At 39.5% G+C, this 19434-nt stretch overlaps 1 protein-coding gene across 6 annotated transcripts in view; it reads left to right on the forward strand.

Annotated features, from left to right (window-relative positions):
• The window catches only part of AHCYL2 (adenosylhomocysteinase like 2), a 178721-nt gene that overhangs the window by 148338 nt on the left and 10949 nt on the right, over positions 1–19434 (forward strand). For all 6 annotated transcript variants that reach the window (XM_082632673.1, XM_082632674.1, XM_082632675.1 and 3 more), the window contains 4 exons: positions 2920–2983; positions 3465–3553; positions 6205–6275; positions 14632–14726. In XM_082632673.1, the coding sequence (XP_082488799.1) occupies positions 2920–2983; positions 3465–3553; positions 6205–6275; positions 14632–14726 (319 nt within the window). The remainder of the gene's footprint in view (positions 1–2919; positions 2984–3464; positions 3554–6204; positions 6276–14631; positions 14727–19434) is intronic.

Below are 19434 nucleotides of genomic sequence, written 5' to 3' on the forward strand. Positions count from 1 at the left end.
ATGAGATAAGGTATGAATCCTGGGGATCAATGTTAGTTCCCTTGCCCTTCTTTCTAGAACCCTATATAGTAAGTTTAGGATTGAGTTAGATCTTATAAGAAGACTTTTACTTTGAAATCGTTTTTTTTTGTGGGGTGGAGGGGGGTGTTCAATGCAAATTCAAACTATTTTTAATTATTACTCCTATAGAGTCAGTAGTATTATCAGATAGATTGGACATTTGAGTGAATCCTTACTCTATCAGTCTGTTTACGGACTGTCCCTAGTTCTGTCCACATATAACTGTTATTGTGATGCACAGCTTTGCACCTGATAATAATGATTTGGATATATACTCATAAAAATATTTACTCATCCACAACTGTTTCTTATAGATTTTTCAGCTCCCAAATCTATGAGCCTAAAATCTGCATATGTTTAGTAAAAGATGCATGCAGGTACCTCTACTAGCTCATAAACATGGACAGAGTCCCTCCTAAGCAGTGTTTACCCTGTGGATAAGAAAGATACTTTAACGTCAGAAATGTATGAAAGTGAAAGTAAGATGGAAGCAGTGGAGCTGGAGTTAAAGTTAATAAAGAAATAGGAAAACATCACCCATCTACTGGAAACCTGCTGAGTAGTAGTAAGAGCGTGTTGGCATCTTCAGATGGTGAAAAACTTTCCAACTGGGTCATGGGCAGTTGCTCCTCTCAGAGGAGTTGAGATGTGACTGGGCTTATTCAGGGTGGTATGGCCGTAGACTCAGAGGAGTAGGAGAAGTTAAAGAAGAGGCAAAGTATGCTCCAGGGAAGGCTGCAAAATAGAGAGTCCATATGAGGAAGGGATTAGGGATTGAGCTTCTGTAGCTCTGAGCCGGTTGCACACTGCACCATAAGCTATGAGGGAATGGCCCCATTCAGTCCTAGAGGACACTTCTGTAATTGGTCTGCAATGCCAAAAAGCAAGGCAGGTGCAGCCTTATGGAGACTGAGGAAGGAAGGAAGGAAGACTTGGTAGGAAGAAAAAGGATATCCCAGATAGGATTTTTAGATCATAAAACAGATCGTATTTCAGGAACTCTTCTAGAGAGTTCTGGGGCTAGAAGAATTAGAGAGAAGTCAGAGACTTGGCATGACTCTTTTACACCGCCAGACAGCTTACCCTCACATCCCCAAAAGTCCTTTCTTGACGGAGGTCTTTTCTATCCTTTATCCTTGAACCTTGAGGCAGATCTGGGTCCATCAGATCACAAGGAAATCACTGCCTAACTGGAATCCATCCTGGTCTGTCAGCCTATCATTTGCAGAGTAGCAGTGTTGATGAAGTTTCCCTTCCACCACACAGTCATTTGTAGTCACAAAGAGAGAGTCATCTTCCTTTGGGAAGAGAGTCAGAAAGGCTTGTGGGTAGTCAAAGCAAAGGAGGCTCAGAAATATGATTATTGATTTCCTTGCTGTGCTGAGCCAGTCAAGGACCATTCTAAGCCATGGCTTTTGAGTATGGTGGTAGCCCAGCCAGACTTACCCTCTTCACTCAACAGAAACTGCCTCTGAACTTAATTGATATTTATTGAGTTTCATTGGAGTTCATGGAGTTATACCAGTTCCTAGTGAGTGGAGTTGTCAAATCATTAAAAAGATAGGATTTCTACTTTGCCTTTGGGGCATTTATAGACTTTTCAACAGGAGAGGTTAACAGATGAGTAGAAAGACCTACAAATATTTGTCGGAACCGTCTATCTCAGAATGGCAGGTTTTAGTTGAAGTTTCTTCTGCCTAGCCAGGGCTTCCTAGAGAAGGGAGACCAACTGACCCTACAGAGAAACCAGAAACTGCTCCTACAACTTCTTCCAAGAGACCCTGAAAACAGTAAGGGCCTTTATTCTAGCTTCATAGAGAATCAGAGACAAAGAGGTAGAACATGTCTGAGAAGGACTCAGCCCAGAAAACTCACTACCTCATGTAGTCAGTGTTGGTGTGTTTCGAGGCTCTTCTCCACCTCGTTGCCCATTACCCTCCCTGGTGAATTAATGTGGGACCTATTGGCGATTTTGATACTACTAAATGTAGGACTCATTTATCTGCGTTATATTTTTTTTTTTTTCTTTTTTTCTTTTTGCGGTATGCGGGCCTCTCACTGTTGTGGTCTCTTCCGTTGCGGAGCACAGGCTCCGGATGCGCAGGCCCAGCGGCCGTGGCTCACGGGCCCAGCCGCTCCGCGGCATATAGGATCCTCCCAGACCGGGGCACGAACCCGTATCCCCTGCATCGGCAGGCGGACTCTCAACCACTGCGCCACCAGGGAGGCCCAATCTGCGTTATATTTTATGTGTCTAATTCAATAAGCTACAACGTTCACATTAAACCAGAGCTTTGTCACCTCCTAAATAAAAATTACATTTATGTTTAAAAGTTACTTTGTGGTCTATAGCTTCTTCCCTTCTGTACCACTCCCAAAACAAGGGGAACAAAAAGAAAAAAGGCCTCACATAGAGATGGAATTGATTGGATAGCATGGATAAGAAAATACATATTTTGGGCTTCCCTGGTGGCGCAGTGGTTGAGAGTCCGCCTGCCGATGCAGGGGACATGGGTTCGTGCCCCGGTCCGGGAAGATCCCACATGCCACGGAGCGGCTGGGCCCGTGAGCCATGGCCGCTGAGCCTGTGCGTCCGGAGCCTGTGCTCTGCAATGGGAGAGGCCACAACAGTGAGAGGCCCGTTTACTGAAAAAAAAAAAAAAAACATATTTTATTGAACTTTTCTTTCTAGTCACTAAATAGTTTCTCTAGGATAGAAACCAGGCTTGCTTTCAACATTAAAAAAAAACAAAACCCAAAACCAAAAAATAAACCCCCAAACATGAACACAAAGGGGCTCAATCTAATCTCAAGCGAGAAACAAGAGATTTTTCTGATTTAATTTTTTTTCCCCCATAGACTTAAAAGAACAACAGACATGATGTTTGGTGGGAAGCAGGTGGTGGTCTGTGGCTATGGAGAGGTAAGGTTTAACCTTTCAGTTATTAAGTGTTTAAAATGTATTTTGCTGAAATATACTAGAATTTTTCACTTGTATGGACATAAAAGTACATTAATTTACCACTTTAAGTAGGAAAAAAGTAACTTCAGAGGCCCTCTGGTTAAAGTACAATCTTTCTTTTTCCCTTTGCATTTTTGCTATTTTTTCTTTAAGTTGATTTTCTGACTGTTCCAGTGCACTGTTTGTGATGTTCTTTTAGCTTGTGTTTTGATTATAAATCGTGAGTGTGGGTGTTCTTATGCACATGCATGCGCTAAGCAGGGTTTAGGAGTTTGTTTATGAACTGCATTCATTTTATTTTTTTTCTTATTTTTCCCTAAGCGTGAATCTATTCAGTGAAATTCCTTTTGGTGGCGGAAAGGAGGGTACACTTTACCAGAAGCTTTGAGAAACTGTTTTCTTTGTGACTTTCCTTATTACATGTACTTTCTCCTCTCTTCAGGTGGGGAAGGGGTGCTGTGCTGCCTTAAAAGCTATGGGCTCAATTGTGTATGTAACTGAGATTGACCCCATCTGTGCTCTTCAAGCCTGGTAAGCATGCAAAAGGAGATTTGCTTTTTCCTCTCACCACTGTCTAACATATTATCTTCTAACTGCCTCCAAAGAATGGCCTAGTTAATGCCACATTTCCTCTTAGAGGGGCCTAGATCCTGAGAAGCTGCCCAGATCCTGAGAGGCTGCTATTAATTGTAAGCACCTGTCTTTCAAAGATCTAGGAGCTCGGCTCTGAGAGAGCAGAGGCTGTCAGAAGCCACAATTTGAACTCCTATGGAAATAGTAACAGGGGACGCCTTGAACCAGAGAGCAAGTAGCCCCTTATCAGCTCCACATGCCACCCTTCTCCCTTTGAAAACAATGATCAAAAAAGAAATAGGCTGGCATCAGATCCTTTCTGAAGTGATGCAATGAAAAGAGCACTTCTGTCACATTCCTCCCCAAAATGCATAACCTAATGTAATCAGGAGGAAATATCAGACAAATCTAAATGAAGGATAAACTCTACTAACTCTTACTGAAGGGTATACAGGAGTTGTTTGTACTATTCCTATAATTCTTAAGTTTGAAATGATTCCAAAATCAAAAGTTTAAAAAGAAATAATTCCTTTCCCATCTAAAAATGTGGGTAATCTTATCTACTTCAATTGTGAAAGTTCAGAAAATAATGACATAATTATTACATATGATTATACATTATATAATTTGTAAAGTATAGAGGTGCTGTCACATAATAAATGCTCACTAAGTGGTAGCTATTATTAAAATTGTCTCTTGCCACCCTCAGCAGGATAAAATACCACTGTCCCTGAAAACTACTGCAAAGTCCCCGTGTCTGTAGCCTGAATAACCCACCCAATCTTTACCATTAACCCTCCAGAGGAAGTCACCCAGCATAGATGAGGCATGGCATAAAGATGTTTCCATAACCATTTTCCCCTGTCCTACCACTCCCCACACACCATAGCCATCAACACACAGTTTTCTCCAACAGAGTTGTTGGCTTTGTCTGAGTCAGGGCTCCAGCACACGAAGGGAACTATCACCATTCTAGCGCTTTTTCAGGGTTCATTAGAGAAACCTGAATGTGCTTTAATATTGACTGAGTTACTGATTCAAACTATCTTATAGATGTGAACTGATCACTTATTCTGTGTTAGGTACTGTGCTCTGTGCTGAGGATGAAAGATGAGTAGATGAATGAGACAAGGTCCCTGCTTTTAGAAGCACACAGACAAATAACCTCTGTGCAGTGTAGTAAGTGCTGTGACAGAGATAAACAGCACATGCTTCTGTAGGAGCACAAAGGAGGAATATCTAACTAAAGAGCAGGGTGGTGAGGGTAGAAAGAGGTGTCAATGGAGCTGAGTCTTAAAACTTATTTAAGTGACTTCTTAGTTTGGAAGTAAGTTCCAGGTACAGGTGACATATGCAAGGTCACCTAGGAAGGAGAGAGTACAGCATGTTTATATTTAAGAAGCTGGAAGTGTTTTAATGGAGCTGGCCGATAGGATAAATTTGGGGGAGTGGTAATACCTGCGTAGAAATCATATGTCAGTATAATCATATATCAACATAACTATTTGGGTCTTATCCTGATACCAGACAATGTCACCAAAGTATTTTAAGCAAGAAAATGACATGAGCCAGATGGCATTTCAGGAAACCACTCTGCAAAATGAATTAGAGAGACATAAACCTAGAGGCGATGAGATGGGGCCAGGGGCTACTACAGCAAGAAATGATAAGACCTGAACATCAGGCCTGCACGTATAGAAAAGAGGGGATAGATTAAGAATTAAGATTTTAAGGAATTAAGGAAAAAGACTCAACCAGATTTGGTGACAATTTTAATTAGGGAGAGGCAGTAGCCTAGGACATTCTAGTTTATTTGACTCGTAGAGCTGGGTGAACAGTAATGCTGTTGATTAAGATAGAAAATATAGAAGAAAAGAAACAGGATTGGTGGTGTGGGAAAGATAATGAGTCTATTTTCAAGCACAATAAGTTTGAGGTCCTTGTGGGACATGAGGAGGAGCTATCCAGTAGATAATTTGATCTATGGCTCTGAAGCTTTGGATGTTAATGTGCAAATCAGCGATCTGTGAGGCATCATTTGTAGCCAAGGGAAAGGAATGGATAAGTGCCGAAAGAATAGAGAAAAGAGTACCCTACAGAGTACCAACATTTAAAGGTTGACTGAGATCAAGAAGGAGCAATCAGAAAAGTAAGAAAACCAAAAGAAAACAGTATCATGGACTCCAAGAGTATAGAGCCTTAAGAATGCAAATAATGTTTAATGTAGCAGAGGATATCAAGTAATATTAGAGTCTAAGAAAAAAAATGTTTTTGGCGTTCAGGAGATCATTGATGATCTTAGGGAGAGCAATTTCAATGGGGTAGTAGGTTCAGGTAAAATGGTACTTTCTAGAAACTTGATTGGGGTTTCATGGTTAACCCTGCCTCCCTATTATCAGGAAGAATTAGGTCCCAGTGGTAGAAAGAACCTTTTATTTCTGTCCTATATGAACTAAGGAAAGAGTTTGAATTTTTCACTAAGAATAGTCCAGCTGTATCAAAAAGTGATGTAGGTACCAAAGCAACTTGGGTAATAGCTTTTGAGGTTGTGTGGCAGAAGACTCCCCAGCTGCTTTTTTAGGTTAATTGATCATGCTTTATTTCTACAGTATGGATGGATTTCGACTGGTGAAATTAAATGAGGTCATCCGACAAGTGGATATTGTTATTACCTGTACAGGTATGATTATGACATATAAAATGGGGTGGTACTTGGGAACACTTTCATGGAACAAGTGAAAAATGACTGGAAATGTTCTGAACAAAACCAAACTCTAAAAGCCAGAGATAGTAGTCCACAAAACCAATCTTTCACATTCTTCCTACCTCTTTAGAACTCTGACCAAAAGTATACCATTAGCTAATGTCATCCCTAGAGGAAAGTTTCTCTCTAGTCTTTTTAACTGTTCCATATCTCCATCCATCCTCAGCTACCTAGGAGATGGCTACCAGTGAGTTTTATTTGGGAAGCTAGATCTTAAATTTGTACATTTTTTAAAATTTTGCTTCCAAAAGTGATGTGTATTTCTCTCTAGTCCCTGTAATTAAAGCAAGGCTAGAGCAAAATTCTTCGTAGTTAGAGAAAATGGAAAAGGTAGTTGTGTTAATTCCCAAAGATGTAGATTTTGAGTTTTAGAGAGGAATATGCAGATATGGCTACTTTCCTTGGACTGAGATATTTTATCTTTATGTTAGAACCATAAGCCATTGGAATATTGGGTTTATTTTATAATTCTATTTTAAAGGAGGAAAATCAGAATACTTAAGAATAAAACTATTATTTGTAGTCTCAGGGAGAGCAGGGGGCAAAGAAGAACCATAAGAAACTGTTCTTGGGGCTTCCCTGGTGGCGCAGTGGTTAAGAATCTGCCTACCAATGCAGGGGACGTGGGTTCGATCCCTGGTCTGGGAAGATCCCACATGCCATGGAGCAACTAACCCCGTGCGCCACAACTACTGAGCCTGTGCTCTAGGGCCCACGAGCCACAACTGTTGAGCCCGTGTGCCATAGCTACTGAAGCCTGTGTGCCCTAGAGCCTGTGCTCTGCAACAAAAGAAGCCACCGCAATGAGAAGCCCACACGCCACAACCAAGAGTAGCCCCTGCTCACCGCAACTAGAGAAAGCCTGCCCACAGCAATGAAGACCCAACGCAGCCAAAAATAAATAAATAAATTTATTTTTTTTAAAAAAAGGAAAAAGAAACTGTTCTTGTTTCACATCAATCCTTCGATCTCTTTTTTGTAAGTAGCTTTATTGAGATATAATTCACTTACCATATCCATTTTAAGTGTATAATTCAATGTTTTCTAGCAAATTCACAAGGTCATACAACCAAGACAATCTGATTTTTTTATTGAGATGTAATTTACATACAGTAAAAGTCACTCTTTTAAAGTATACAGTTCATACAGTTCTGCAGCCTGTGGAAGGAAAACCACATTCACAGAAAGACAGACAAAATGACAAGGCAGAGGACTTGCTACCAGATGAAGGAACAAGATAAAACCCCAGAAAAACAACTGAATGAAATTGAGATAGGCAACCTTCCAGAAAAAGAATTCAGAATAATGATAGTGAAGATGATCCAGGACCTCGGAAAAAGAATGGAGGCAAAGATCAAGAAGATGCAAGAAATGTTTAACAAAGACCTAGAAGAATTAAAGAACAAACAAACAGAGATGAACAATACAAAAACTGAAAGGAAAAATACACTAGAAGGAATCAACAGCAGAATAACTGAGGCAGAAGAACAGATAAATGACCTGGAAGACAGAATGGTGGAATTCACTGCCGCAGAAGAGAATAAAGAAAAAAGAATGAAAAGAAATGAAGACAGCCTAAGAGACCTCTGGGACAACATTAAATGCAACAACATTCGCATTATAGGGGTCCCAGAAGGAGAAGAGAGAGAGAAAGGACCCAAGAAAATATTTGAAGAGATTGTAGTTGAAAACTTCCCTAACATGGGAAAGAAAATAGCCACCCAAGTCCAGGAAGCACAGAGAGTCCCAGGCAGGATAAACCCAAGGAGAAACACACTGAGACACATAGTACTCAAATTGACAAAAATTAAAGACAAAGAAAAATTACTGAAAGCAACAAGGGAAAAATGACAAATAACATACAAGGGAACTCCCATAAGGTTAACAGCTGATTTCTCAGCAGAAACTCTACAGGCCAGAAGGGAGTGGCATGATATATTTAAAGTGATGAAAGGGAAGAACCTACAACCAAGATTAGTCTACCTGGCAAGGATCTCATTCAGATTCAACAGAGAAATCAAAAGCTTTACAGACAAGCAAAAGCTAACAGAATTCAGCACCACCAAACCAGCTCTACAACAAATACTGAAGGAACTTCTCTAAGTGGGAAACACAAGATAAGAAAAGGACCTACAAAAACAAATCCATAACAATTTAGAAAACAGTAATAGGAACATACATATCAATAATTACCTTAAATGTGAATGGATTAAATGCTTCAACCAAAAGACACAGGCTTGCTGAATGGATACAAAAACAAGACCCGTATATATGCTGTCGACAAGAGACCCACTTCAGACCTAGGGACACATACAGACTGAAAGTGAGGGATTGGAAAAAGATATTCCATGCAAATGGAAATCAAAAGAAAGCTGGGTGCTTCCCTGGTGGTGCAGTGGTTGAGAGTCCGCCTGCCGATGCAGGGGACATGGGTTCGTGCCCCGGTGCGGAAGGATCCCACATGCCACAGAGCAGCTGGGCCCGTGAGCCATGGCTGCTGAGCCTGCGCGTCAGGAGCGTGTGCTCCGCAACGGGAGAGGCCACAGCGGTGAGAGGCCCAAATACTGCAAAAAAAAAAAAAAAAGAAAAGAAAAAAAAAGAAAGCTGGAGTAGCAATGCACTTATCAGATAAAATAGACTTTAAAATAAAGACTGTTACAAGAGACAAGGAAGGACACTACATAATGATCAAGGGATCAATCCAAGAAGAAGATATAACAATTATAAATATATAAGCACCCAACATAGGAGCACCTTAATACATAAGGCAACTGCTAACAGCTGTAAAAGAGGAAATCAACAGTAACACAATAATAGTGGGGGACTTTAACACCTCACTTACACCAATGGACAGATCATCCAAACAGAAAATTAATAAGGAAACACAAGCTTTAAATGACACAATAGACCAGCTAGATTTAATTGATATTTATGGGACATTCCATCCAAAAACAGCAGATTACACTTTCTTCTCAAGTGTGCATGGAACTTTCTCCAGAATAGATCACATCCTGGGTCAATCAAGCTTCAGTAAACTTAAGAAAATTGAAATCATATCAAGCATCTTTTCTGACCACAACACTATGAGATTAGAAATCAGTTACAGGGAAAAAAATGTAAAAAAGACAAACACATGGAGGCTAAACAGTATGTTACTAAATAACCAAGAGATCACTTAAGAAATCAAAAAATACCTAGAGACAAATGACAGCAAAAACACGACAATCCAAAACCTATGGGATGCAGCAAAAGCAGTTCTAAGAGGGAAATTTATAGCAATACAAGCCTACCTCAAGAAACAAGAAAAATCTCAAATAAACAATATAACCTTACACCTAAAGGAACTAGGGAAAGAATAAGAAACAAAACCTATAGTTAGTAGAAGAAATCATAAGGATCAGAGCAGAAATAAATGAAATAGAATCAAAGAAAACAATAGCAAAGGTCAATAAAACTAAAAGCTGGTTCTTTGAGAAGATAAAATTGATAAACCATTAGCCAGACTCATCAAGAAAAAGAGGGAGAGGACTCAAATCAATAAAATTAGAAATGAAATAGGAGAAGTTACAACAGACACTGCAGAAACACAAAGGATCCTAAGAGACTACTACAAGCAACTCTATGCCAATAAGATGGACAACCTGGAAGAAATGGACAAATTCTTAGAAAGGTATAACCTTCCAAGACTGAACCAGGAAGAAATAGAAAATATGAACAGACCAATCACAAGTAATGAAATTGAAACTGTGATTAAAAATCTTCCAACAAACAAAAGTCCAGGACCAGATGGCTTCACTGGTGAATTCTATCAAACATTTAGAGAAGAGCTAACACCCATCCTTCTCAAACTCTTCCAAAAAATTGCGGAGGAAGGAACACTCCCAAACTCATTCTATGAGGCCACCATCACCCTGATACCAAAAACAGACAAAGATATCACAAAAAAAGAAAATTACAGACCAATATCACTGATGAATATAGATGCAAAAATCCTCAACAAAATACTAGCAAATAGAATCCAACAACACATTAAAAAGATCATACACCATGATCAAGTGGGATTTATCCCAGGGATGCAAGGATTCTTCAATATATGTAAATCAATCAATGTGATACACCATATTAACAAACTGAAGAATAAAAACCATATGATCATCTCAATAGATGCAGGAAAAGCTTTTGACAAAATTCAACACCCATTTATGATAAAAATGCTCCAGAAGGTGGGCATAGAGGGAACCTACCTCAACATAATAAAGGCCATATACGACAAACCCACAGCAAACATCATTCTCAATGGTGAAAAACTGAAAGCATTTTCTCTAAGATCTGGAACAAGACAAGGATGTCCACTCTCACCACTATTATTCAACGTAGTTTTGGAAGTCCTAGCCATGGCAATCAAGAGAAGAAAAAGAAATAAAAGGAATACAAATTGGAAAAGAAGAAGTAAAGCTGTCACTGTTTGCAGATGACATGATACTATACATAGAGAATCCTAAAGATGCCACCAGAAATCTACTAGAGCTAATCAATGAATTTGGTAAAGTTGCAGGATACAAAATTAATGCACAGAAATCTCTTGCATTCCTATACACTAACAATGAAAGATCAGAAAGAGAAATTAAGGAAACAATCCCATTCACCATTGCAACAAAAAGAATAAAATACCTAGGAATAAACCTACCTAAGGAGGTAAAAGACCTGTACTCAGAAAACTGTAAGACACTCATGAAAGAAATCAAAGGTGACACAAACAGGTGGAGAGATATACCATGTTCTTGGATTGGTAGAATCAATATTGTGTAAATGACTATACTACCCAAAGCAATCTACAAATTCAATGCAATCCCTGTCAAATTACCAGTGGCATTTTTTACAGAACTAGAACAAAAAATCTTAAAATTTGTATGGAGACACAAAAGACCCCAAATAGCCAAAGCAGTCTTGAGGGAAAAAAACTGAGCTGGAGGAATCAGACTCCCTGACTTCAGACTATACTACAAAGCTACAGTAATCAGTACAATATGGTACTGGCACAAAAACAGAAATATAGATCAACCGAACAGGATAGAAAGCCCATAGATAAACCCATGCACCTATGGTCAACTAATCTGTGACAAAGGAGGCAAGGATATACAATGGAGAAAAGACAGTCTCTTCAATAAGTGGTGCTGGGAAAACTAGACAGCAACAGGTAAAAGATGAAATTAGAACACTCCCAACACCATACACAAAAATAAACTCAAAATGGATCAGAGACCTAAATGTAAGACTGGACACTATAAAACTCTTAGAGGAAAACATAGGAAGAACACTCTTTGACATAAGTCACGGCAAGATCTTTTTTGATCCACCTCCTAGAGTAATGGAAATACAATCAAAAATAAACAAATGGGACCTAATGAAACTTAAAAGCTTTTGCAAAGCAAAGGAAACTACAAACAAGATGAAAAGACAACCCTCAGAATAGGAGAAGGCATTTGCAAACAAATCAACAGACAAAGGATTAATCTTCAAAATATATAAACAGCTCATGCAGCTCAATATTAAAAAAACAAACAACCCAATCAAAAAATGGGCAGAAGACCTAAATAGACATTTCTCCAAAGAAGACATACAGGTAGCCAAGAAGCACATGAAAAGCTGCTCAACATCACTAATTATTAGAGAAATGCAAATCAAAACTACAGTGAGGTGTCACCTCACACCAGTTAGAATGGGCATCATCAGAAAATCTACAAACAACAAATGCTGGAGGGCGTGTGGAGAAAAGGGAACCCTCTTGCACTGTTGATGGGAATGTAAATTGATACAGCCACTATGGAGAACAGTATGGAGGTTCCTTAAAAAACTAAAAATAGAATTACCATATGACCCAACAATCCCACTCCTGGGCATGCACCCAGAGAAAACTATAATTCAAAAAGGCACATGCACTCCAATGTTCATTGCAGCACTATTTACAATAGCCAGGTCATGGAAGCAAACTAAATGCCCATTGACAGACGAATGGATAAAGAAGTTGTGGTACATATACACAATGGAATATTACTCAGCCATAGAAAAGAACGAAATTGAGTCATTTGTTGAGACATGGATGGATCTAGAGACTGTCATACAGAGTGAAGTAAGTCAGAAAGAGAAAAACAAATATCGTATATTAATGCATGTATGTGGAACCTAGAAAAATGGTACAGATGAACCGGTTTGCAGGGCAGAAATTGAGACACAGATGTAGAGAACAAACGTAAGGACACCAAGGGGGGAAAAGCACGGTGGGGTGGGGATGACGGTGTGCTGAATTGGGCGATTGGGATTGACATGTATACACTGATATGTATAAAATTGATGACTAATAAGAACCTGCAGTACAAACAAACAGACAAACAAAAAAAGACACATGCACTCCAATGTTCATTGCAGCAGTATTTGCAATGGTCAGGTCATGGAAGCAACCTAAATGCCCATCAACAGACGAATGGATAAAGATGTGGTACATATATACAATGGAATATTACTCAGGCATAAAAAGGAACGAAATTGGGTCTTTTGTAGAGACGTGCATGGATCTAGGGACTCTCATATAGAGTGAAGTAAGTCAGAAAGAGAAAAACAAATATCGTATATTAACACATATATGTGGAACCTAGAAAAATGGTACAGATGAACCGGTTTGCAAGGCAGAAACAGAGACACAGATGTAGAGAACAAACGTATGGACACCAAGAGAGGAAAGTGGTGGGGGGTGGGGGGATGGTGGTGGTGTAATGAATTGGGAGATTGGGATTGACATATATACACTAATATATATAGATAACTAATAAGAACCTGCTGTATAAAAAAATAAATAAAATAAAATTCAAAAAAATTAAAAAGTGTACAGTTCAGGGACTTCCCTGGTGGCCCAGTGGTTAACACTTCACCTTCCAATGGAGGGGGGATGAGTTCGATCCCTGGTCGGGGAAGCTAAGATTCCACATGCCTTGGGGCCAAAAAACAAAAACATAAAACAGAAGCAACATTGTAACAAATTCAATAAAGACTTTAAAAATGGTCCACGTAAAAAAAATCTTTAAAAAATAAAGCGTACAGTTCAGTGATTTTTACTAAAGTTGTACAACATCCCATTATCGAATTCCAGAACGTTTTCATCATCCCAAAAATAAATCTACCATTAGCAGTCACTCTTTATTCTACCCTTCACTTTTCTGCAGCCCTAGGCTACCATTAAATTCTCTGTCTCTATAGATTTGCCTATTCCAGATATTTCATATAAACAGAATCATACAATATATGGTCTTTTGTGACTGGCTTTTTTTTACCTAGCATAATATTTTCAGGGTTCATGTATGTTGTAGTGTGTATCAGTATTTCATTCCTTTTGATTGCTGAATAATATTCCATTTTAAGGTTATATCACATTTCAGTGATATCCATTCATCAGTTGATAGACACTTGGGTTGTTTTTACTTTTTGGCTATTATGAATAATGCTGCTATGAACATTGTGCACAAGTTTTTCTGTGAACATGTCTTCAGTTCTCTTGGGTATATACCTACAAGTGGAATTGCTGGATCATATGGTAACTACTTTTAACATTTTAAGAAAATGCCAAACTTTTCCAAAGTAACTACATTATTTTACAATCCTGCCAACAATGCATGAGAGTTGCAGTTTCTCCACATCCTTGTCAGCACTTGTTATTGTCTGATTTTTGGATTATAGCTATCCTAGTATGTGTGAAATAGTGTGTCACTGTGGTTTTGATTTGCCTTTCCCTAATAATGTTGAGCATCTTTTCACGTGCGTGTTGGCACATCTTTTGTACATTCTCTTTTAAGAATGTCTATTCAGATCCTTTACTCATTTTTAAAATGAACTGTCTTTTTATTATTGATTTGTAAGAGTTCTTTATAAATTTTATTATTGAGTTGTAAGAGTTTTTATCAGATTTATGATTTGCAAATATTTTGTCCCATTGTGTAGGTTGTCTGTTCACTTTCTTAGTGGTATCATTTGCAGCACAAAAGTTTTTAATTTCAGTGTAGTCCAGTTTATTTTTTCTTTGGTTGCTTGTGCTTTAGGTGTTATTTAAGAAACCATTGCCTAACCCAGGTCACAAAGATTTATTCCTATGCTTTGCTAAGAGTTTTATAGTTTTAGCTCTCATATTTAGGTCTCTGATCCATTTTAAGTTAAGTTTACATATGGTGTGAGGAAGAGGTCCAACTTCATTCCTTTTCATGTGGCTATCTCTTCTGTTTTTAAGGTAACAAGAATGTGGTAACCAGAGAGCACTTAGACCGTATGAAGAATAGCTGCATCGTTTGTAACATGGGACATTCCAACACGGAGATTGACGTGGTAAGTTCAAGTGACTCATCATTGGGTTGTTTTTTTTTTTCCTCTCTCCTTCCCAAGAAACATAAACTAGAAGAAGAAAGAGCAGGGTCACCAGCCATCCTAAACATGACTGTACTGGTAGAGCTGTTCACAGTCTGTTCACTCACTAGCCTTATGGCTTGTGCGTATGGATTCTACAAAGCTTCTTTATCTCAACTTAATCATTTCAAATGAATGGTTTTTTTCCACCTAAGCCTGATACCTAGTTGTACTGTAAGACATTTTATCTTTATGATTAGCATTAAGAGCTGGGTAAACTCAAAACTACAAAAAGGATACAATAAATGTGAGTCAGTATGCTAGTCAGTATTTTGGAGAGATTTGATTTTGCTGTAAAGGTGAGATTAGTAGGTTGGTCCAAGGAAACAAGTCAAGGGAGGGAAATCTATGGGCTGGGATGAGAACACTGCTTAAGATTGACTGTGTCTGTCAAATATGGTGGTTTCCCTTTTCTCTCCCTCTTTTATGGGGCTAGGTCTCCCCTTAACATATTTTCCAAACTGTAGTATTCGATCTATAGATGTCACAATCAATTCAGTAGCATGTGTTCCTCAAACCTGGAAAACCTATAGCTTTGGTTCTCTAGTTTTATTATAGTCACCTAAAATTTTCTGATCCAACAGAACACTTGATCCTATTAAGGTGCCCAAGTAATAGTTAATAGAAGTGTTATTTATTTCTTTTCAGACTTAAAGTATCTCTCAGTGTGACTTTCACTCTGGTTTTAAGTTTTTATGGCATTTTTCTGACACAACTGTATTTCTGTCTGGGTAAATGGCTCAAGCAAAGCATGCTTTCATCTCCACTGAGGGCTGCTCTGATTGAGCTTCAGCATTGCCAGGTAAGGATCAGTTGATATACTGAGAGCCTGTTGGATATCTATTTTAAATGGTTTCTCTTTTTAACTCTGTGCTCTATTCTTCTGTTATTAAAAATAGCTGGAAAAACAACCTACCAAAGCCTGTTTCTACCCTTGAGGTTTTGGAGTGGCATGGCTCCATTACTCTGTCTTACCATGATATTTTGCTTATAATGAGTAATTTATTTAGTTTGTGTTTTTGAGGGATTTTTTTGTTGTTGTTGTTTTGGGGGGTTTTTTGTTGGTTTTTTTTGTTTGGTTTGGTTTTTTGGTTAAGTTTCACTTTTGTGCCATACTGCCCGTTTACTAAATGGTCAAAGGTATCAATATTTCTAAAACTATCTAGCCTATGATTGTCCTTTTCTGGATTGATCTGCTTGTAGAGCCCCCAGATGGAAAAAGCTTAAAGGGAAGTGGTCATGCTCTGAGCCCTGAAGTGAAATCTTCTGAGTAAGCGAACAGGGAAGGAATTTCCGTTCTAAACCCTCAAGAAGCTCTAAAATAAAGATAATTTCAAATGCAGTCATGTAATTTTTATATTTTTACTTTATCTCATTTCATCCTCTTGACCACCCCATGAGGCAGTATTCTTATTCCTGATTTTCAGTTGGGAAAATAAAAGCTTAAGTACATTGTTCAGTCATAGCCGTTGATTCAAAAATGAAATTGAAGCACAAAATTCAGGTTTTTTGACTTCTAGTCCAGTTTTTTTGTTTTTGTGTATGTTTTTGTTTGTTTGTTTAGTTTTTTAGTTTGGTTTTTTGTTTTGTGGTTTTTTTGTTTTTTTGGTTTTTTTGGCCATGCTTCACAGTTTGCAGGATCTTAGTTCCCTGACCTGACCAGGGAGTGAACCTGGGCTCAGGCTCAGGCAGTGAAAGCACCGAGTCCTAACACTGGACTACCAGGGAATTCCCGGTTTTTCTGTATGTTATACTATGATCTCCTCATGCTTTTTAGATTACCTTCAAATTGTGGTGGTAATCTCTTCTCCAAAGGCAGCCCAGATATAAGTAATCTCTCAGGATAAAGGCCAGGAGACTGTTTACCTTCAATCATAAATATTTATTGTGTGATTGCTATATGCCAGGTCCTGCTCTATATGCTTGGGATCAGTGCACAAAACAGGCAAAGATTCCTGCCCTCGTGGAACTTATATTTTAGTGAGAAAAAGGACAATAAACATAATAAGTAAAATTTATAGTATGTTAGAAGGTGAAAGCACCGTAGAAAAAAGAAAAAGCAGAGCATGGTAAGGGGAAATCAAGAGTGCTGGGTTGTAATTTTAGATAGAGGGATCAAGGTATAAGCCTCATTAAGAAGGTGATGGTTGGGCTTCCCTGGTGGCGCAGTGGTTGAGAGTCCGCCTGCCGATGCAGGGGACACGGGTTTGTGCCCCGGTCCAGGAAGATCCCACATGCCGCGGAGCGGCTAGGCCCGTGAGCCATGGCCACTGAGCCTGCACGTCCGGAGCCTGTGCTCCGCAACGGGAGAGGCCACAACAGTGAGAGGCCTGCATACCGCAAAAAAAAAAAAAAAAAAGAAGGTGATGGTTGATAAGTGTCCATCATCCAATGAATGGATAAAGAAGATGTGGCACATATATACAATGGAATATTACTCAGCCATAAAAAGAAACAAAATTGAGCTATTTGTAGTGAGGTGGATGGACCTAGCATCTGTCATACAGAGTGAAGTAAGTCAGAAAGAGAAAGACAAATACCGTATGCTAACACATATATATGGAATTTAAGAAAAAAAAATGTCATGAAGAACCTAGGGGTAAGACAGGAATAAAGACACAGACCTACTACAGAATGGACTTGAGGATATGGGGAGGGGGAAGGGTAAGCTATGACAAAGCGAGAGTGGCGTGGACATATATACACTACCAAATGTAAAATAGATAGCTAGTGGGAAGCAGCCGCATAGCACAGGGAGATCAGCTCGGTGCTTTGTGACCACCTAGAGGGGTGGGATAGGAAGGGTGGGAGGGAGGGAGACTCAAGAGGGAAGAGATATGGGAACATGTATATATGTATAACTGATTCACTTTGTTATAAAGCAGAAACTAACACACCATTGTAAAGCAATTATACTCCAATAAAGATGTTAAAAAAAAAAAAAGGTGATGGTTGAGCATATCTGAAGGAATTAGCCATGTTGACTTTTAGGTGAAGGACATTTCAAGATGAGGGAACAGCCAGAGCAAATGCCCCAATGTGCGAGTTGCCTAGTCTGTTTGAGGATCAACAATGAGGCCAGTATGACTGGAGCAGAAGAGTATGGGGCGGGCTTCCCTGGCGGCTCAGTGGTTGAGAGTCCGCCTGCCGATGCAGGGGACACGGGTTCGTGCCCCGGTCCGGGAAGATCCCACATGCCGCGGAGCGGCTGGGCCTGTGAGCCATGGCCGCTGAGCCTGCGCGTCCAGAGCCTGTGCTCCGCAACGGGAGAGGCCACAACAGTGAGAGGCCCGCGTACCACAAAAAAAAAAAAAAAAAAAAAAGAGCATGGGGCAGGGAAGAGTCGAAAATGAGGTCAGAGAGGTAATGAGCCACATCTTATAAGACCTCAGAGGCCATTGTAAGAACTCCTGATTGTGTACTGAGAGGAATATGGAGCCACTGTAGGATTTATGCCTTCTGTTTTTAAAGGATGATTTTTTATTTTAAAAGTATCACCCTGGCTGCTGCATTGAGACTAGACCAACTTTTTCAGGTATTGCTAGGTAGCCCCAGTATCTGCCACTGACACTAGCCAAGAGCCATCTTTCAACTCTCTTTGTGCTCTTCTTAGCAGAAAGTATATGACTAAACTAAGTGGTCCAGAAAGGAAGATGTTCAGAATGACTTTGGAAAAGTTTAATTATGCAACTTTCAATGGTAGTGTCACAGGGCACGCAAAGTGAAATTTAAGGAAGTAACAAACTCAACTAAACATTGATTCCAGAATGTTCATTCACTACTTAGCAAATTTGTGTTGAGTACTCGCTCTGCTCTGTGCTAAGTACTAATTGGCTGAAGAAATAACAGTGAACAATATGCCTGCTTTCCTGGAGCTTATATTCTACTGTGGGAAACAATTACTAAATAGACAGTTATGGACTTCCCTGGTGAGACAGTGGTTAAGAATCTGCCTGCCAATGCAGGGGACATGGGTTCAAGCCCTGGTCCGGGAGGATCCCACATGCCACGGAGCAACTAAGCCCGTGTGCCACAACTACTGAGCCTGCACTCTAGAGCCCGTGAGCCACAACTGCTGAAGCCCGTGCGCCTAGAGCCCGTGCCCTGCAACAAGAGAAGACACCACAATGAGAAGCCCGCACACCGCAATGAAGAGTAGCCCCCGCTCGCTGCAACTAGAGAAAGCCCACACGCAGCAACGAAGACCCAACACAGCCAAAAATAAATAGACAATTTCTTTCAGTTAGTGCCTAATACTGAAGTAAAACAGAAAGATGAGGACATTGAGGTTGCTATTTAATTAGGGTGATCAAAGAAGGTGTCTTTGAGGAGATAACATTTGAACAAAAACTTGAATGACCGTTCTATTCAGAGAGAATGGTGAGTAAAGACCATGAGGTAGAAACATGCTTGATGTGTTTGAGGAACAGAAAAGGTGCCATTGTGGCAGGAACAGAATGGGCAAGGGGATGAGGATAAGAGGCAGCAAGGAGGTAGCGGGTTATGTAGAGCTTTGTAGGCCATGGTACAGACTTTAGAGTTTATTCTGCATACAAGTGAAGCCATTGGAAGGATTTGAGTGGGTGACTGTTGAAAGCTGACGTATGTTTTAAAAAATAACCTTGGGGCC

Source organism: Mesoplodon mirus, assembly GCF_964341445.2.
Source record: "Mesoplodon mirus genome assembly, chromosome: 9".
Lineage (NCBI taxonomy): Eukaryota > Metazoa > Chordata > Mammalia > Artiodactyla > Ziphiidae > Mesoplodon > Mesoplodon mirus.